Here is a 19,508-nt window from a genome sequence, read left to right as displayed (position 1 = left end):
TTCTCTTTCCCAGTCTTCAGGGCCAGAATACGTCTTGGACATAAACACACACACACACACACACACACACACACACAGACAAGAGGAAAGAGGTTAACTTATGAATTGGCATTTTAAATTAATTTGTGGTACTGTGGTACAAGTAACATCATCATACATGACAATGTAAAGTGCTTTGAGTGCCTAGAAAAGCGCTATATAAATGTAATGAAGTAATGAATTTATTATTACCCCTTTTGGCAGGTTGAAGCACCATTTGTTTGTGCAGCTACACGAACGTGAACAAATCAGGCTTCAGTATCAGGGTAAACAGGAGTTTACCCCATAAACGTACAACGCAATAGGAGAGACCATTCGAAAGAGAACTAAATTAGTCCAACTCAAAACAGATCTCAAACACAGATGTGACGTTACACTTTAATTGTAACTTTAACAAAATTAATCATCCCATATGCATTCCTTATAGCCAAATTAAATGCTCTATGTTAATTAGGTTATAATGAATTCAAGGCTATCATTTTGCATCAATGAAAAGAACATCCAATAAAAACGTAGACTGCGGCAAATCAATCATTCATTCGGAATACAGAATGGTCATGACATGTGACATGGAAACGCACACTGCTAAATGAGAATATCAGTAAGTTCACACACCACTTCATTAATAGCAAATTGATTATCTGTTGCTAAGCTGGTGGGGTATCTGACCTTTCATTGTGCATGCATCAGCAACATGGAGGGGAAAGTAGCCTACTATCACTGGTTCAGTGCAGATGCAGTTTTCAGCAAGCCAGTATTTAGTGTTACAGTTTCAAAGAGCAACTGCTTAGATCATAGGCAGCATTGTTTTCGCATATATTGCATACAATGTAGGACTAGAGTAAAAAAAAAGCTCTACGATTTCTACTTTTTTTCTGAGCTTTGCTCCTTTAGTGTTTATTGTGTTTAAATGCTGCAGTATTCCCAGTATTCTTCAGAAATATGTAAAGAACATTTCTGTAGCCCTACAGCATGGCACTAACAATGCAAAGGTCATGGGTTTGATTACCAGAGAAAGCAAGAACTGATAAGTAAGGGATAACGTACATACAGCCGGTTGTTATCACAGAATAACCACCGCCAGGGTGATCAGGACCCCGAAGCAAAGTGGATCAAAAAATCAAATATTGATTTGAGATTAAATATTTGAACGCACTGCTTCCGTGAGGAAAGCAATTGCTAGCAAGCGGGAAGTTCAAACTAGATGGACATTTAAGGGATACAGTGCAGTCATACCACTTATTACACAGCATTTCACCAAATAATAATGGCGACAAAAGATATTGATTTAAGACGAAAATGTTTTAAAATCTTGCCAGTATGTTAGTTATCTTAGGGCACTTTCACACTAGCAAGTTTGGTGCACACCCGGGTTTGATTTTGACATCAGAGTTTGGTAAGTTTGGCTAGTGTGAAAGCTGTCATGCGAACACGAGTGCACACCGGGGTAACAAACCCAAACCTACCTGAAGGAGGTGGTCTGAGTTCGATTGCACTCGAACTGTGGCACGGTTCGCGTAAATATGAAAGCAACACGGACTCGGGTGCGCACTTGTTCAGGAAGTAAATTAACCTGCGTATGCGTTTTAGCAGATTACAATGTATTTTCTTCAATAAAACACATATAAGTGCTGAGAGTGTTGCTGATTTACCTTGGATTCGAGCGAGAGTGAGCCTGCAGTGTATTTGCATGTAGCAACTGCAATCAGAGTGGCAAATGAATGGTAATTGGTTGTCTCCTCAAAACAGCCATTTACATGCGACTCACATACAGTAAACCCATATGTCATTTACTCTGCGGCGCATAATAGCACCAAATTAATTAAAAAAACATAATATAATGACCCACGTTCTGTTTTCTATCATACGTTGTGCACGTTCATGATGACGTTAAATGACCACAAATGCACCGGGGTTCGATAGAATCAAGAGAGTATGAAACCAGACCAACGCTGCGGAGGGTGCCGGTGTTACAGTTTCACTGGTGACCGTGTTATCTGGTGACCTTCTTCCAGTTTCAGGTCCTCCGCTCCAGATGTGATGGAATGATCGCAGCATATTCGCCGGTTCTGAAAGCACAGACTGACGTGATATTAAGCTGTCAAATAAACGCAGATTTGCTCATTACATGGTTTTGGTATTCTTGTAAAGATTACAAATTATTGGTATGATCGCCCGTAACGGCTGAAGTACGGAAAATAAATAAAAAGGCCTGCTTGGCACGGGTTTCGAACATGAGCTAAATAGAGGTGCTATGTGTGACAACAGTTATGTATACACTGAGCTATTTGACTTCACTACTTCACAGATTTTTGGAATGAAGTCAGAATTTTATTCTCGGCATTACGTTACGCAGCTGGCCGAATCGAGGAAATGTGTCAGTGTTAACTTGTGACCCATGTTTACCTATTATGAAAATTAACCATGGTTATTACAGTAAAAGTATATTACATTTTATGGTTTATGAAGTTAAATTATATTTCATGGAGTCTTAGACAAAGGTAAATTTGTGGATACTATGGTTTAATTACAAACTTTATCGCATGTTACTTGTATCAGGTTATTCATTGACATATTTTCAGACATTATTAAAGACTACATTCTTTGCTGCCTTTTCCCGAGAGCGGGGTTTATCTGGGTTTGTGATGTCACGAACCCGGGAAGTAACTCTTGTAGTCCCTACCAGCCGTTTTTGTAGGCATTAAACAGCCAGAATTCTGACGATATCTCCATTTGCATTGAACTTTCAGCTTCGTAACTTTGCAGATATTGTTTATGCTCAAACAGCAACATTACACACTAACTAACGTTAAAAAAGTGAAATCGCAATCAACCACCACTTTAAGAAAACGAAAGCGTTTTTTGACCTTGCATGCATGTAAACCTATTGTAGGAGACTCCCAAAACAATACTAGTAAACTTAAAAATGGCATAATAGGGGCACTTTATTATGATCATGAGATCTGTGAGCTCATGGAGAGCATAAACTCTACCTCATTCTGCAGATGAAGGAACGTCTAGAGCCCATACACATTCTCATAGAGGACTGCTGTCCTTCCTTCTTCACTGTCCCAGTCTTCAGGTCCAGAATACGTCCTGGACATAAACACACACACACACACACACACACACACACACACACACACACACACACACACACACACACACACACACACAGACAAGAGGAAAGAGGTTAACTTATGAATTGGCATTTTAAATTAATTTGTGGTAGAATTACAAATGTAACATCATCATACATGACAATGTAAAGTGCTTTGAGTGCCTAGAAAAGCGCTATATAAATGTAATGAATTATTATTATTATTATTATTATTATTCTCATACAGAAAACACAAAGTTTGGAATAATTAAGACTTTTTAATGTTTTGAAAGAAGTCTCTTCTGCTCACCAATAGTGCATTTACTTGATCAAAATACAGTAAAAACAATAATACTGTCCAATATTATTTCAATTTAAAATAATTGTTTTCTATTTTAATGTTTTAAAATGTAATTTATTCCTGTGATGCAAAGCTGAATTTTTAGTAGTCATTTTTCCAATCTTAAATGTTGCATGATCCTTCAAAAATCATTATATTAAATCAATATATTAATTATTATAAAACAGTTAGTTCAATTCCTCGATTCTGATTGGTCAGCAGCTGTGTTTTATTCACGACACAGCACGGCTATGACGGCTTCACCCAACGGTTCTGTGCATCACTGAGCAACACCCTTAGCAACATAAGTAATCAATGATATAGCATCAAAACCGTTTCATTTATTATGTATTTCGGCAAAATTAACTGTTTGTTTGTTATTTAATGACGTATGAGTGTCCCCTGCTGGCGTTATATTGCATCTTTCATCTTTAATTTTGAGACCCCACCCTTCCCCCGTCTAATAAACGCTTCTTATGCGGAGATATGTTGATGTGTGCGCGCGTCTGTGTGGAAGCCTACAGTTTCCGAAGTGAGGAAGGAATATTACTGTATTTCGTTTTCTGTTTCAGGTATGATTCTGTATGTCCATCAGTTTACACTGTAATGACGCTTGCAAACAGACCGAACCGGTCTGTTTTCTAACTAAATACGGAAAACAGACGTTTTCTCATGCTGAGAGATAAGCAGATGTATGTGTGTGAGAAAATATCATATATGGTGTTAAAATATTCTCTTTCCGATTCTCTGATTTGATTTAAGCTCCATTAGATGAGGCATGTTCAGAACATTCTCTTGCCGTTCACTGTTGCTGTCAGGAACTATTTTTTAGCGGAAGGACAGCATTTAACGAACTTGCTTCAAAAAAGTAACATTTCAATACATACATTTTTGGTTTTAATATTTTTTATTGTGTGGTAACAGTTTTATAAAAGCAACAAGGTACTCGAGGTGGTACTGTATCAATGCCCTTTGGCCGTAATTTTTTCACGATACAGCACGGCCTCTTGCTTAATTATTATTAGGCCTACATTTTTTTCCTATCTAAAAAAGATCTATCTAAAAATATATATATCTTAAAAAGATAAAAATACATATTTTTAAACAAATGTGTAAAATATTTGTTTAAAAAAAAAAAAACATTACAATTTCTAATAATAAGAAATACACTTCAGGAGTACTGAAATTAATTAATGACACCAGGGTGATGATAAAAACTCTGTCCATCACATTTTTAGTTTCACATGCATTTACTTTCATCCATTAAGGTGAATCATCATCTGCTGGGATGCATGACTATATTAAGTATCGAATATACCAATAAGAATCAAAATATTGCAACGACCTTTGGATGCACCTGCTATTACCGTATTGACCCGAATATAAGACGATGTTTTTTTCTTGGAAATACATCTGAAAAAACGCGGTCGTCTTATATTCAGGGTCTAGACTTTGACATGTCAATAATACACCCACAACAATAGGTGGTGCTAAATACGCATAAAACGAGTGTGCCATGAAATACACAATGTAATGCGTGTTGTAAAGATCGCGAGTAAAAACAAAAGAATAAGAAAAGCTTACAGCTGCATGAGTCGTGACTGTCACATTAGCCTGATGGGACCAAACTCCCTTTGTGATTTTAAAACGTAAGACAGTACCCAGATTTGAAGACTACGGTAAGATTGAACTTCTACTGTTAATAAGATTTTGGTAGGCTACTATTAGATGGATAGCCTAAATGACCTAATTCAGATGGGCTACCTGTTTTTTTTGTTTTTTTAATGGTATATCAAAAAGTGTATATTTTTTTAATGTGATTGTTGGTACATTTGACCAGTTTTTACCATACTTTCAAAACAAAAATTAAAATATGCAATATGAAGATAATTGAAGACAAAATGTGTTTTACTGAGAAAAAACAAGATTTGGTTTTTAAAAAGCCTTTTTCCAAAAGGTACATCTGGAAAAAGGGGGGTCGTCTTCTATTCGGGTCAATACGGTACCTCATATCACTTCAACATCACGTATCCACAGCAGCACCCTGTGCATCCATTTGAAATGACTAGATTGAAATGACTAGACATTCAATCCTAATAAATCCCATAACAAACAACTAACATGCCCACAAACACCTACAGAGGCACAGTAAATGTTATAACCATCTCGTCCACCGCTACAGCATCTGCTCGATTACAAGGCACAGAAGACTGGCTAAAATAATCAAATCAACCATTTTAACGTTGTTTTCCCCCATCCAGCTCAGCTAGAATAAGGGAGGAACACAATTAGAAGCAGCAAAAAAAAATTATTGGCTTAACAAAGCACCCACAACAATAGTCAAAGAGTGAGTTATACTGCTTGGAATGCTGATACCTATAGGACAAAAGCTCAGGATTATTGAAGCCTGAAGTTATTTCCATAAACAAATTAGCTGACATGCCTTTCAGCGGAGAAGCAGCGGTCTCTGAACTGATCCGGTGACAGCTGCTAAAGCCCCCAGGAGCAGATCTAATTGTCGAGAAGTCTTTCCACTCTGAAGGACAGACGCCAAGAACGTTGGAAGCATTTAAAAGCTATTAATACTCCTTCTCGAAGACGGATAACAACACGACCACTCAAGAGCATCAAGAGGGAGGACCTTGGTTGTTGTTGTTCAACAAACAATTGGGTGAAAAACCATATGGAGATGATAAACGTAGTCGGACTATAATTGTAAATCATCCAGACGGTGACCCACTGCCCTACCAAAAACGGATCTGTCGTGCTGTAATATCGGCCTTTCAACAAGGCAAAACCTAGCTGGAAATGGAAAATTATTTCAACCGCAAAAAGGTATTTCGAGGCCAATATAATAACAGTTTAGTGATGTCAAATTAGACTTCAACTGCAATCACCTCCAAAATGACTCTGACCTCTAGCCTCCCCGACGCGGAACTTTTTTGACTTTCTGACATCTTCCAGCAGTCAAAACGGCATTTTGTGTGTCTCTGAGATGATGTAGGATGACATGGCTTTTGTGATGAAGTGCCAACACTGAGTTTTGGCGCTGAATACGTCAAGAAATCTTGCGCCATGAATATAAGACAATCATATAGAGATCTAGAGGTGGGATGTCGTCAGATGGGTAAGTGGAACCAGATGCTACCAAAACGAGGGCAACAATAAACCAAAACAAACAACCCTTTGCAATAGGCAACAGATTTAATCTTTCAAATTCGATTGACCTCATGGTAAAGAGAGTTGTATGGTAACTCTCTTTAATCGCATATCAATCAGTCTTCTAGTAGTGCTAGGCATACATGCTTGATGGTTTGAGTTTTGGCGCTGAATACTTCAAGATAACAGAGGAATGTAAAGAAACATTGTACACCATGTATATAAGACAAGAGAGGTGGGACATAATGAGAGGTGGCATGTCATCAGATAGATACGTGAAACCTAGTTTTGTGTAGCCAAACCTTCAGAATGACAGCAGAAGGTCTTGACTCCATCGCAGCTTTCACTGGCCAAGGATCGCCCAGGCCATCTGACAGACAACCAACCAATCGCAGTTTGTTTTGTTGGGGCATGAAAATGTAAAGTCAATGTCCCTACAATAACAGACTGGCGTGCAACCAATAAATCATTCATTCAAGAAAATCATACCAGTTTCCTGCAACAGTGCAGAGTCTAGGTTGTGAACTTCTCAAACTTTCGAAAATCCAGTATTTAGTTGATACCAATAAACAATGGCTTTCTTTTTTCACAAGGGGGTTTAGGCGTCACAACAGCTTTGTTTCCTGGTGGACAGTTAAAGATGGCGACACACACATTTCCAAGAAATCCTGTAGAATTCAACCAATCAGATGACGACTTCTAAACTCCCAACGTGTTTCCCATTTCTGTGCCTTATGCATCAGACGTTCAGACAGCAGTCTGTGGGCATGATGTCTAAGTCTGAGACTAAGTGGAACCAGACACATCCAAGACGAGGACAACAATGAACCAAAACAAACAACCATTTGCAATAGGAAACAGAATTCAACTTTTGAATTCAATTGATCTCATGGTTTGAACTTGGAGAAGGACACAATAAAAGCCACTGACCAGTTTTACTTTACCTCTCTTTAATCGCGCCTCAACCAATCTCCGTGTTTCCTCTCGTATGAGTAAGTGCTAATCATATATCCATGATGGTTTGAGATTTGGCGTTGCATACTTCAAGATTATTAAGCAATGTAAAGAAACAGTTTGTGCCATATAAGACACCCACAAGATTTTTAGAGGTGGGATGTCAACAGATGGATAAGTGTAACCAGATGCTTCCAAGACGAGGGCCACAATAAACCAAAACAAACAACCACTTGCAATAGGCAACAGAACTCAACTTTGAATTCGATTGACCTCATGGTTTGAAGTTGGTGAAGGACACAATAAAAGCCATTGACCAGTTTAACGGTAACTCTCTTTAAATCGCACCTCAATCAATCTTCTTGTTTGCACTGATATGAGTAAGTGCTAGTCATGCACGCATGATGGTGTGCTGTTTTGAAGACCTGCGTGGGTTTGGATGACCGTTCCTCAGCCTCCTGCTTCCCAAAGCAGAGCTCAGCAGGTGGGGTTTGCTTTGGCCCACTTTCCCTGGATGCTTCCACATCGGGAGAACTTTGGTTGATCTTTCAAGAAGCCCAACTCATGGGAACTTCACCTCCTGAAAAGCACGGCTCCTCCAACTTCAATTCCGTGACCACCTGAAGGGGATCTAAGGACAACGCTTGGAGGAATGAGGAAATGTTAGCCAGAACTCCAAGATCGGTCCCAGAACCGCAAGGACATCCAATCAAAATCCCCAAATCCTCTGAGAAGAAAAATGCACAGTGTGGAATCTGGGCAAAGGCCCGTTTCATTAGCACATATATGCCCCGTTCTGCCACACAGGCTCCATTGTTTCTTATCTGTGGTGGGCAAATGTATCATTATTATTCTAAAAATGAACTGAGCAAAAAAAATGGCAAACATCCCAGGACACCAACCCCAGCCAAGTTAAATATTTGGGCGGCAGTCGCCGTCGACAAGACCGTCATAGATGGAAGGACAAACAGACAGTGTTGCCAGAGAAATCACTGAAAAAGATGGATATGAATAAAAAAATAAAGCTTGTAATGAGAACTTTCTTAATCAGTGAAGTATGTTTATAAAATTAAACTCTGGAAAAATGGATCAGTTTAGTCATCAACTACAGAGTTTAAGTCCCATTAAGGCACTTCATGTTTAATTTCTAGAGAGAATTTCAGGTCGGGATGTCACTTGAATCTATAACCTTAAGGCAAAACGTATCTGGTTACTTATGTTCACCTCTTACGTTGATGCATTCAGAATAAACTTTCATCCAAAGCAGATATTCATTTGATCAAGCCTTGCATTCCTTTGGAATCAACCCCATGATGGCAAACACTTGCACCATGCTTTACAAACAATAATACATATATTATTGTCCAAATCACCAGCATTCTCATATATCTGAGCTCATTGTCCTAAGATCATTCATTCGTTTGCATTTCATGCTACAGTTCGTAGCTCACAAAACTTGTAAACAAGTTTAGATATGTAGGCTACGGGCAACAAAAACTAATTTGTGCATTCTTTGCATGTCACAATGCACGCTTTAATAATTGATGAGAAAATATTTAATTTTGTCACCATGAAGATGAATTGCTTTCGCAAAAATTCTGATAGTTCAACAGAATTTGCGACTCGTGGCATTAAGTGCATAACTAATGTTATGTAAAAATGGCTCTAAATGGCAGAAATGCCCTCCGTGGGCCATTCTTTATGCTTCATTTGGTTATTCACTGTGCCAGTGAACAACCAGAGCTATAATGCATTACAATACTTTCCTATTCATGGTTACAGCTTTAAAGAGTATAATGCAATAAAGGCAGGGTATGCGATTTTTCAAAAACACTTTAGAAAACTGATTCGGGCCGAATCGCAAAACAAACTTGTAGCCAATCAGCAATAAGGGGCGTGTCTACTCGTGATGTGGAGGAGAGAGCTTTCAGTGCATGGGACGGACATTAGCCGAGCCGAGCGACAGAAAGATAGAGATGGTGGATAAAAACAAAAGAGGAAAACGTCTGCGGAACGATAAGGCAAGAAGTAGGACCCGTGTAAATATCGGATCAGCTTTCCAGCGCTGGAGAGAACTCAAGGAGCGGAGGCCTGCGATCAGACGCCGAGGTTGCTTTGTTTCTTCTCAATAGGTGAGTAACACCGTGTCTACAACAGCTGAAGTCTGCCTACACTGGACGCGATCAAACGACTGCTGAAAACCATTTGAAATGTGTGTCAGCACGTCATAAATAGAACCCGGCAGCAGTTTTCGGTCGGGATTTGTTGCGCCGCGCCACTCACGTCCGTAGACACGCTGTAACATTGGTTTTGCTTTGTTTCACAGAACTAATCGTTGCCTGGGTTGCGTACGTATGTGTGGGGCGGAGCTATCAAAATAGGGGCAAGACTCTTTTGGGGTAGGGGCGTGTTTGTTTTGGTGATTTCAAATATCAACATTGGCTACCAGAAATCACTTACTCTGCCTTTAAGATCAACATTCAATCTGATGTCTCATGCTATTTATATTATATTATACATTTAACAAGTCATAACACTCTTTAAAAGCATAAACATTAATGTGTTTTTATGTGATTCCAAAACATGTCATATATAAAAATCATAACGCATAAAGAATACTATTATGATGCATTACAAATGCAGGCTTCAAGAAAAGTGTTTCCATATATGAGATTATGTATATGAGACAAGAACAGATCACGTAGTTGTACACAGGTGTGTGATGTTGTGTGGTCTGATGGATGGTGTCTCCAGCCATCATTTCCCACTTCAGGGCAACACACACACACACACACACATAGACACACACATACGAAGCAGCCCAAATCACTCTTAATCAATTATGTATGCAGAGCCAACCCTTAACATTCCAGCATCGAGAACACATTAGTGGAGGAGAGTTCGAGGAGACATGGAAAATATCTCCCTTGGCCGCTTCATTTGATCGCTTTATCCCTAAAACATATGAGGTTATCAAAACCTCATCAAGAGCGGCATATTTTAACCGCAATATTTTATCTGGACATTCTGCAAGGACGGAATTCTTTCTAAACTTGCGAGTTTCTTTGATTGGAAAGGAAATTCCTTATAGCCCTTTTCTGGAGAATTTTTATATGATGTAAAATTGGATCTGAGAGCCCCAGTGAAAACGCTTCAATTTGGCACAATTTTGTCATTACAATTTACACTACCGTTCAAAAGTTTGACTTTTTTTTAAAAGCAATGATACTTTTATTCAGCAAGGACCCATTAAATTGATTAAAAGTGACAGTAAAGACATTTGTAATGTTACAAAAGATTTCCATTTCAAATAAATGTTGTTCTTTTGAACTTTCTATTCATCAAAGAATCCTGAGAAGAAGAAAAAAATAACTTTTAGAGTTCCAACATTATTTGTTATTCAGACATTCCTCTTAAAAAATAAAAAAATAAAAAATAAAAAGTATTAGCTGTATGCAAAGTGACCCATATTTGGTTTTTGACCATTACAAATGTGTACAATTTTCCACACTGACATCCCTATATCTCTGGAAATGAACCATACAGGGCCTTACAAATTAAGATGCTAAAAGAAAAGTGTGTTAAAAACCAGGATGTTAAGACATTTTTAATACTTATTGAGGTACAGGCATGCAAACTTTGGGAAAAAACACAAAAAGTGCCTTTTCCCATTTTTGAACTGTCGCTATTGGCACATAATGCAACAAAGATGGCTAAAGTCAACAGATTTTACAAATCGACCCACTAATCTCAGCGTAAAAATAAAATAATGATACTGCCATCTTTCTAAAGTCAATTTCCTTCCTGTAATTAATAGTAATAAATCTGGCACTACAAAATAGTGGATTAGTCAGTATATACACAATATTTTGCCTTTCTTCTTTATTTCTTTCACCAGAATTTATTTATGTATTTTATTTTTACCTGGGGACCTCTGTGAGTTAACATGCAATGATTGAACAGTTATTTTAAATGGAAAAAGATATTCAATAATATTACTGTTCTTATATTTTGATCAAATAAATGCAGGCTTTGTGAGCATTATAGACTTCTTTCATAAACATTAAAAATAAAAAATAAAAAGTTTAAATGAAAGAAAATAAATGAAACCCCAGATGTGGACATTTCTGGACCCCACTAAATATGCACCAGGAGGAAACCACAAAGCCAGTCTTAAGTGTCAATTTTTCAAAATTGAGATTTAAAACAATCGGAAACTGAATAAATAAGCTTTCCATTGATGAATGGTTTGTTAGGATAGGACAATATTTGGCCGAGACACGACTATTTGAAGATCTGGAATCTGAGGGTGCAAATAAATCTAAATAATGAGAAAATCGCCTTTAAAGTTGTCCAAATGAAGTCCTTAGCAATGCATATTACTAATCAAAAATTAAGTTTTGATATATTTATGGTAGGAAATTTACAAAATATCTTCATGGAACATGATCTTTACTTAATATACTAATGATTTTTGGCATAAAAGAAAAATCAATAATTTTGACCCATACAATATATTTTTGGCTATTGCTACAAATATACCCCAGCGACTTAAGACTGCTTTTGTGATCCAGGGTCACATATATCCTAACTACAAGACTAAAACTGAAACTAAAATAATAATAATAATAATAATAATAGAAAAAAATATCATTCAATATTCATTCAGGGAATGTGTGAACTTGTTAAATTCACAACTTTAATGCAATGCAAGTCACTTTGTAAAAAAAAAAAAAAAGTAACTTTGGTAAAATAAAATAAAATAAACAATTTCCTTGATATAAAAACTGAATTAAAATTAACAAAGGCATTGAAGAAACTTGAAAATAGTATTAAAAATAAAAACCAAAAAAGGCCAAACTAAAATAACCTTGCCAATGCATATCTGAAGGAATATCTGACAGATTATGCATTCAAAATTACATGACTCCTTCAAAATATTCAGCAGCATTTCAATGAGGATGAGATGGAAAGATTGCCCACAGTAAATTTTATTTGATTTTTGTCAGTATCTGAGGAGAGAAATTCATCCTGTGGTTTACTCAAAAATGTTGAGGGTGTCCACAAATGATGAAAAGAGGCTGTGTTTGCTGTATGTGTCTAGCGCCTTCTAGTGGAGAAACACACAAAGTGAAACACTTACTGTGAGCAAGTTTACATTATTTAGAGCATTGAGGACACGTGCATGATTCAGTAAGCATGCATTTATATTGCACAGTGGTGAAGCAGTTGAACTCCCTATAATATGCAAAGACAATTTAAAAATAACTTGCATTAAATGTACTGCAAGCAATTTTGGGATAATACCATGCATAAAATGCTGATCTATCTGACAGATATCATTGAAATAGATGTCTGGAGAAATCAAATCAGTCTCTGTGACAGCACTAGCCTAGGTAAACAGCAAAAAGAGTCTCATGAGTGGTCCGGCCAATCAGAAATACTCTTTGCCTCTGATTGAATTTGCAGTCTTCAATTGCAATTAAAAGAATAGTTCACCTAAAAATTAAAATTTGCATTCTCAGGCCATCCTAGATGTAGAGGAGTTTGTTTCTTCATCGAAACAGATTTGGAGAAATGTAGCATTACATCACTTGCTCAGCAATGGCATTTTAACTTTAAACCGTCACTTCTGGCCAAAATATAAGTCCATAATTCATAGTACCGTTTCCTCCAGTTAAAAAGATCCATCTCCTGTTGTCGCTCACATCAAAATCTACCGACATATTTGTTTAGAACTGTTTTGGACACTTTTTGTTTGTAAACAGTGTTTGATCTGTGCATATTTCTCTCTTGATTCAGACAAGATGACTTTTTCACTGGAGTAAACAATATTATGGATAGAGGGCTTGTTTGAAGTCAAAAACTTCTTGATGAATTAGTTTTTTGCAAACATGTAGCTTTTCACTTCAAGAGGTTAATCTGTGGATTATTGTGATGTTTTTATCAGCTGTTTGGACTCTCATTCTGACGGCACCCATTCACTGCAGAACATCCACTGGTGAGCAAGTGATGCAATGCTACATTTCTCCAAGTCTGTTCTGATGAAGAAACAAACTCATCTACATCTTCAGTAAATATTCTACAAATTTTCATTTTTGGGTGAACAATTCCTTGAAGATGAATGTGAATGCTGATGGATAGCTTTCTCCTGGTATTATACAACTCCTTGTGTGGTTGAATATATAAGAAACAGTTCAAAAGTCACTAAGGAGGGAGTAGAAAAACAAATATCTAAAACTTATGCATCAGCCCCAAAAACGTGATCTAATCATCTAATAGCAGCAATCATCCACAGTGCTATACTGAACCTAAAATGGTCACAAATAAAATCAGTCCATTTTAATTAGTCAACTATTTTTAATCTTTACTCTGTTTATTGGTACTATAAATGACAAAAAAACTGCTCTCCAAAAAAAGCTGCTCTCTGTCAAAGTTAGTTTAATATCATCAGAATCGCGCATGAACAATGTACAAATAAAATTAAACTTTCTGGAAGACAAACAAAGCTTTATGTCTGCAGAAAACAAATCAGTGCATGCCAACACCAAAACCTAATTGGAACGTGGGGTTAACGGAGAGGGAATATGTACATCACATAGCAACCATTTCCACAGAACCACTGAATTCTGCCAGTAAATTTGGCAGTAGAATGTCAAAACATCTGTCTGTGATCAAATTCCCAAAAAAGACAAGATTGATGCAACATGACTATGATATTTAACATTAACAGAGTGAGTTTCCATGTCTGAGAGGGCCAAGTCAAAGTCTGAGATCGAAACAAGCAAAGCTAAATCTATACAAACCATTTGGTTTAAAGGAATCATCTTTACTCAAACATTACAGTGTAACAGCTGTATATGATTCTCCCTCAACATTGACTTGAATGTCTATCACATATTTATGTTCACGGAATCCTTTGACATTCTGATCATGCAAGCACTCGTTTTTGTTCTATTAAAAAAAAAATGAAAAGCCAACTTTTGCAATTATGTTCTCAGAAAGTTCATTAGCTGGATTTTCAACTGTTTGTTCAAACTTTGAATGCAAATTGTCATAAACAATCAGCGGTCCGTTTGAAAACCTCACAGCTGATTAAAGTTATACCGCTGACTCGCTCTCGCCTCAAATACTAATGAGGCATCTGTACGCGCATCAATGTTCCCTGCAGAGAAATATTAAAAGAGAACGCATTCAGCACTACACTGTTGTGTAGCACTGTATGTTTTTCCTTGAAGTCCACTTAAAATGCTTCTTAAAATCAATTAAATAGTCAATTTACATTTACCCTTGAGTGTTTTTGCTATCTTGTCTCACGAGCATCGCTGTGAATTCTTGACATTGCAAGAAATTATTACGATTATTCAGCAAAATTGCATTAAAATGATCAAAAGTGACAGTGAAGACTTTTATGTTACAACACATTTCCATTTAAAATAAATCCTTTTGAACTTTCTATTCATCAAAGAATCCTGAATAAAAATGCATCATGGTTTCCACAACAATATGAAGCAGCACGACTATTTTGAACACTGATAATAATAAAAAAAGTGTTTCTTGAGCAGCAAATCAGCATATTAGAATGATTTCTGAAGGATCATGTGACACTGAAGACTGGAGGAATGATGCTGAAAATTCAGCTTTGAAATCACAGGAATAATTGTGATTATGTAATAATAATAAGGTGGAAGTCGTGGCCTAATTGTTAGAGAGTCGGACTCGTAACCCAAAGGTTGCGGGTTCGAGTCTCGTACCGGCAGGGATTGTAGGTGGGGGGAGTGAATGTACAGCGCTCTCTCCCACCTTCAATACCACGACTGAGGAGCCCTTGAGCAAGGCACCGAACCCCCAACTGCTCCCCGGGCGCCGCAGCAAAATAATGGCTGCCCACTGCTCCGGGTGTGTGTTCACGGTGTGTGTGTGTTCACTGCTGTGTGTGTGCACTTTGGATGGATAAAGAAAACATCTATTTGAAATTGTAATATTTCACAATATCTCATTTTTACTGTATTTTTGATCAAATATCAAATCCTTTTAAAATAACATGATTTTTTTTATTATAAAGAATCTACAACCTATTATTATATAAAGTGAGTATAAAGTGACGTGACATGTGGCCAAGTATGGTGACCCATACTCGGAATTAGTGCTCTGCATTTATCCCATCCAAAGTGCACACACACAGCAGTGAACACACACACAAGGGCACCTCAGTCGTGGTATTGAAGGTGGAAGAGAGCGCTGTACATTCACTCCCGCCACCTACAATCCCTGCTGGTATGAGACTCGAACCCGCAACCTTTGGGTTACGAGTCCGACTCTCCAACCATTAGGCCATGACTTCCCCTATAGTATATATATATATATATATAGTATAGTAGTTGTATTGTCATTCCGCTTTTAATTCAATATATCATCATATAATAACAGTCATTTGAATTCAATTAACTTTGCAAGTTCAAGTCCCAATATGACAAAACACATGTTGTAAGCACCAAAAATATGAATTGCCAGGAATTCAACCAGACTGAGATGGAAATGTGTTGGCTCAGCTCTTCCAAACTGCTGAGTCTGACTCCATGACTAAAGCTAAGCCTGACATTTATCTTATCCATCGCCCAGCCGTAAGAACTTGTGCTGCGGACAATGTTGCGCTGCGATTCTGAAGCGAGAGAAGCCCGATAATTCCCTGTTCCCCAGCGATCCACCAGTATTGAGTGTCTGTCTCTCACCTGTCATTGAGTTCTCAGATGTGCTCAGCTGTTCCCTCAGTTTGTCCACGTCATCCGGATGGACCTGCTCAAAGAGCGTGCTGCCAAACCACTCGGACTGCAGCTGGTTCAGAACAGGAGTGACAGAATCTGATACGTAGATAACGCGACCCGTCTCGGCCGCCACCACGAACAGGAAGCCGTCAGCCGCCTCCAGAATCAAGTGCTTCAGTTCCTGTGACAGTTTCAAATGATGCTTAAAGGACTTTCAAAAGTGTTTTTTTATACACATTTTGCATATGTTTAGGTATGGAATATCGTACATATAGCATAAAAATATAGTATATTTTGGGTATTTTAATAGCAATATTAGCCCTGTAAAGCCTGGCATAAGAAATAATAGTCTGAAAAAAGCATGTGCATTTTGTTGAGTATAATATTTGATGCATCAGTATTTTATGGCTCATATAGTATGATATAGAGAGAATATGAAGCTCATATTTGAGGAGGAACAAACACCTAATTGTATTCATAAATGAGCAAAAATATGCGATTTGGTGCAGCTGTTGATATTTATATGGCCAAAAAATAAGATATGATTCTGATAGCTTGTAATGTAAATCAATGAGATCCTTATTACAGTACAACAGACTACTTACATAAAATGCATATAAATATCAATTGCCTTAGCAAGGTAATATTTAAATGATTAGTTTTATGAACAAAGCTCTGTAGTTTCAGAACATATAATGCAGTGCAATACAGTGATGATTGAGAGACAAACAAATAAACCTTCCTCAAGCCTGATGATCATATTTGATACTTAAATTTTACCATGATTTAAAAAAAAAGAAAAAAAATAAGATAATAATAACCAATGTCTAGTGAGTGTTTTACAATTATTCTAAAATACCTCTTAATTGCTAAAAAAAATAAAAATAAAATAAAATAAAAAAGTATCAACTATCAATCTGAAAACAGAAGGCATCTAGTAGATTTTGAACAACAGGTTTTTAAAGTTTTGATAATGTTGATCATTTAGAGGCCTCCGAAAATGTGCATATGTGACCCTGGACCACAAAACCAGCATAAGGGTAAATTTTTCCAAATTGAGATGTATACATCATCTGAAAGCTGAATACATACGCTTTCCATTGATGTATGGTTTGTTAGGATTGGACAATATTTGGTCGAGATACAATTATTTGAGAATCTGGAATCTGAGGGTGCAAAAAAAATCTAAATATAGAGAAAATCGCCTTTAAGTTTGTCCAAATGAAGTTCTTAGCAATGCATATTACTAATCAAAAATTAAAATTTTAAAATATGTACAGTAGGACATTTACAAAATATCTTCGTGGAACATGATCTTTACTTAATATCCTAATGATTTTTGGCATCGAGATACAATTATTTGAGAATCTGGAATCTGAGGGTGCAAAAAAAATCTAAATATAGAGAAAATCGCCTTTAAGTTTGTCCAAATGAAGTTCTTAGCAATGCATATTACTAATCAAAAATTAAAATTTTAAAATATGTACAGTAGGACATTTACAAAATATCTTCGTGGAACATGATCTTTACTTAATATCCTAATGATTTTTGGCATAAAAGAAAAATCTATAATTTTGACCCATACAATGTATTTTTGGATATTGCTACAAATATACCCCAGCGACTTAAGACTGCTTTTGTGTTCCAGGGTCACATATCAAGTATGATACAGTAGGCTTTATAGGGTGAATAAATGCCAATGTATGATTTTAAGGCCATTTTTTGTCCTTTGTTGTTTTGTCGAATGTTTCAGGCGAGTGATTTCTCACCTGTTCAGTCAGGAAGGAGGGTTTGTAAGCGCCGTCAGTTGACTTGTTACCCGTTCCCCTCATGGACTTCATGTGTGAGACGGCCATGCGCAGGATGGTGAGCTTGTCTGGTTTCCTCGCTAGCGCGCTGCAGGTGGGCACCATGTCCGACAGCTCTGTGATGTACAGGGTCATCTTGTTACGCCGGCGACGCTCAATCTCACTGTGGTTCTCTCTGAATGGAGAGAGGAATATTGCATTATCATTAGCATGTAATGAGAGTCGCACAGCCCTTTTACAACTACAGGACCACAGGTAGTGGATAATTACCATTAAAGATATCAAAACTTTACCATTTTGTTTTGTTAAATTATATTAAAATAATAATAATTTATTGTATATTATTTTATAATGCATAATATAATAATTATTATTTAAGTTATTATTGTTTTAATATATGTAATATTAGTATTATAATAAAAGTTATAGTAAAATAAAATGTATATATAGCAATTATATATATATATATATATATATATATAAAATTATGTTATGTGCTGTTAAGAGTATCGTAAGAACATATTACGGTACTATAAATTAGTATAATAAATTTACTAGTTATATCAATAAAAATACCACAGTAATAAACAAAAACACAATAATAATTATTAAAATATTATATTAAAATATATAAAATACAAAAACCTACACACTTATTGCCATAGCAATAAAATACAACAATAATTATTCTTAATAAAAAAGTGTGTGTATATATATATATATATATATATGGGTCAAAGGCGAAAAAGGGTTTAAGCATAAAAACAATACTGCTTTATATTGTTGTTTTTCCAACAAAAAATAAATAAATATCATACATTTTTCCCTGATTTACAGAAGACACCCTCTAAAATGCCATTCAGTGTAACAATCTTGTCAGGCATATTTACAACAAAAATCAATTTATGATTGATATGATTGATAAAAAATGAATTACTTTCATCCCAAATACTAATTAGTTATTTAAAATTTTTTAAATGTGCCACTATCCTAGGTTTTGCCTATTTGTCAGTAAGAATTTTTTACTAAAATTTAATATGCTCACTTATTCTTTTATATATTTTAATATGTACAGGTCAGAATAAGCATGTTGTTTGAATTTTTACATAACTATAAGTGTTACACTGAATGACAATGGAACATTATTCCAACCCAATTTTGACATTTTATTCTCCAAAAACTTATTTGAAACCTTAAAAGTAGACACTTTACTTGCATTTAATGTGCTCTCTATGGACATAAAATCACTTTTGTAAATTTATTTTGATGCGGACATCTGTCTTTGACCCACATACACACACATATATATATATATATATATATATATATATATATATATATAT

General features: G+C 36.3%; 1 protein-coding gene across 1 annotated transcript in view; it reads right to left on the bottom strand.

The window, feature by feature from the left end:
• The window catches only part of LOC107591303 (aryl hydrocarbon receptor nuclear translocator 2-like), an 82,857-nt gene that overhangs the window by 46,401 nt on the left and 16,948 nt on the right, over nucleotides 1-19,508 (bottom strand). Inside the window, exons 5-7 of the mRNA XM_016280427.1 lie at nucleotides 18,127-18,340; nucleotides 16,325-16,538; nucleotides 3,033-3,135 (exon numbers count right to left, since the gene is read on the bottom strand). Of these exons, the coding sequence (XP_016135913.1) occupies nucleotides 3,033-3,135; nucleotides 16,325-16,538; nucleotides 18,127-18,340 (531 nt within the window). The remainder of the gene's footprint in view (nucleotides 1-3,032; nucleotides 3,136-16,324; nucleotides 16,539-18,126; nucleotides 18,341-19,508) is intronic.

The sequence above is a fragment of the Sinocyclocheilus grahami genome, unplaced genomic scaffold (assembly GCF_001515645.1).
Source record: "Sinocyclocheilus grahami isolate Dianchi unplaced genomic scaffold, SAMN03320097.WGS_v1.1 scaffold140.1, whole genome shotgun sequence".
Taxonomy (NCBI): domain Eukaryota; kingdom Metazoa; phylum Chordata; class Actinopteri; order Cypriniformes; family Cyprinidae; genus Sinocyclocheilus; species Sinocyclocheilus grahami.
This window is presented reverse-complemented; position numbering and strand designations above follow the sequence as displayed.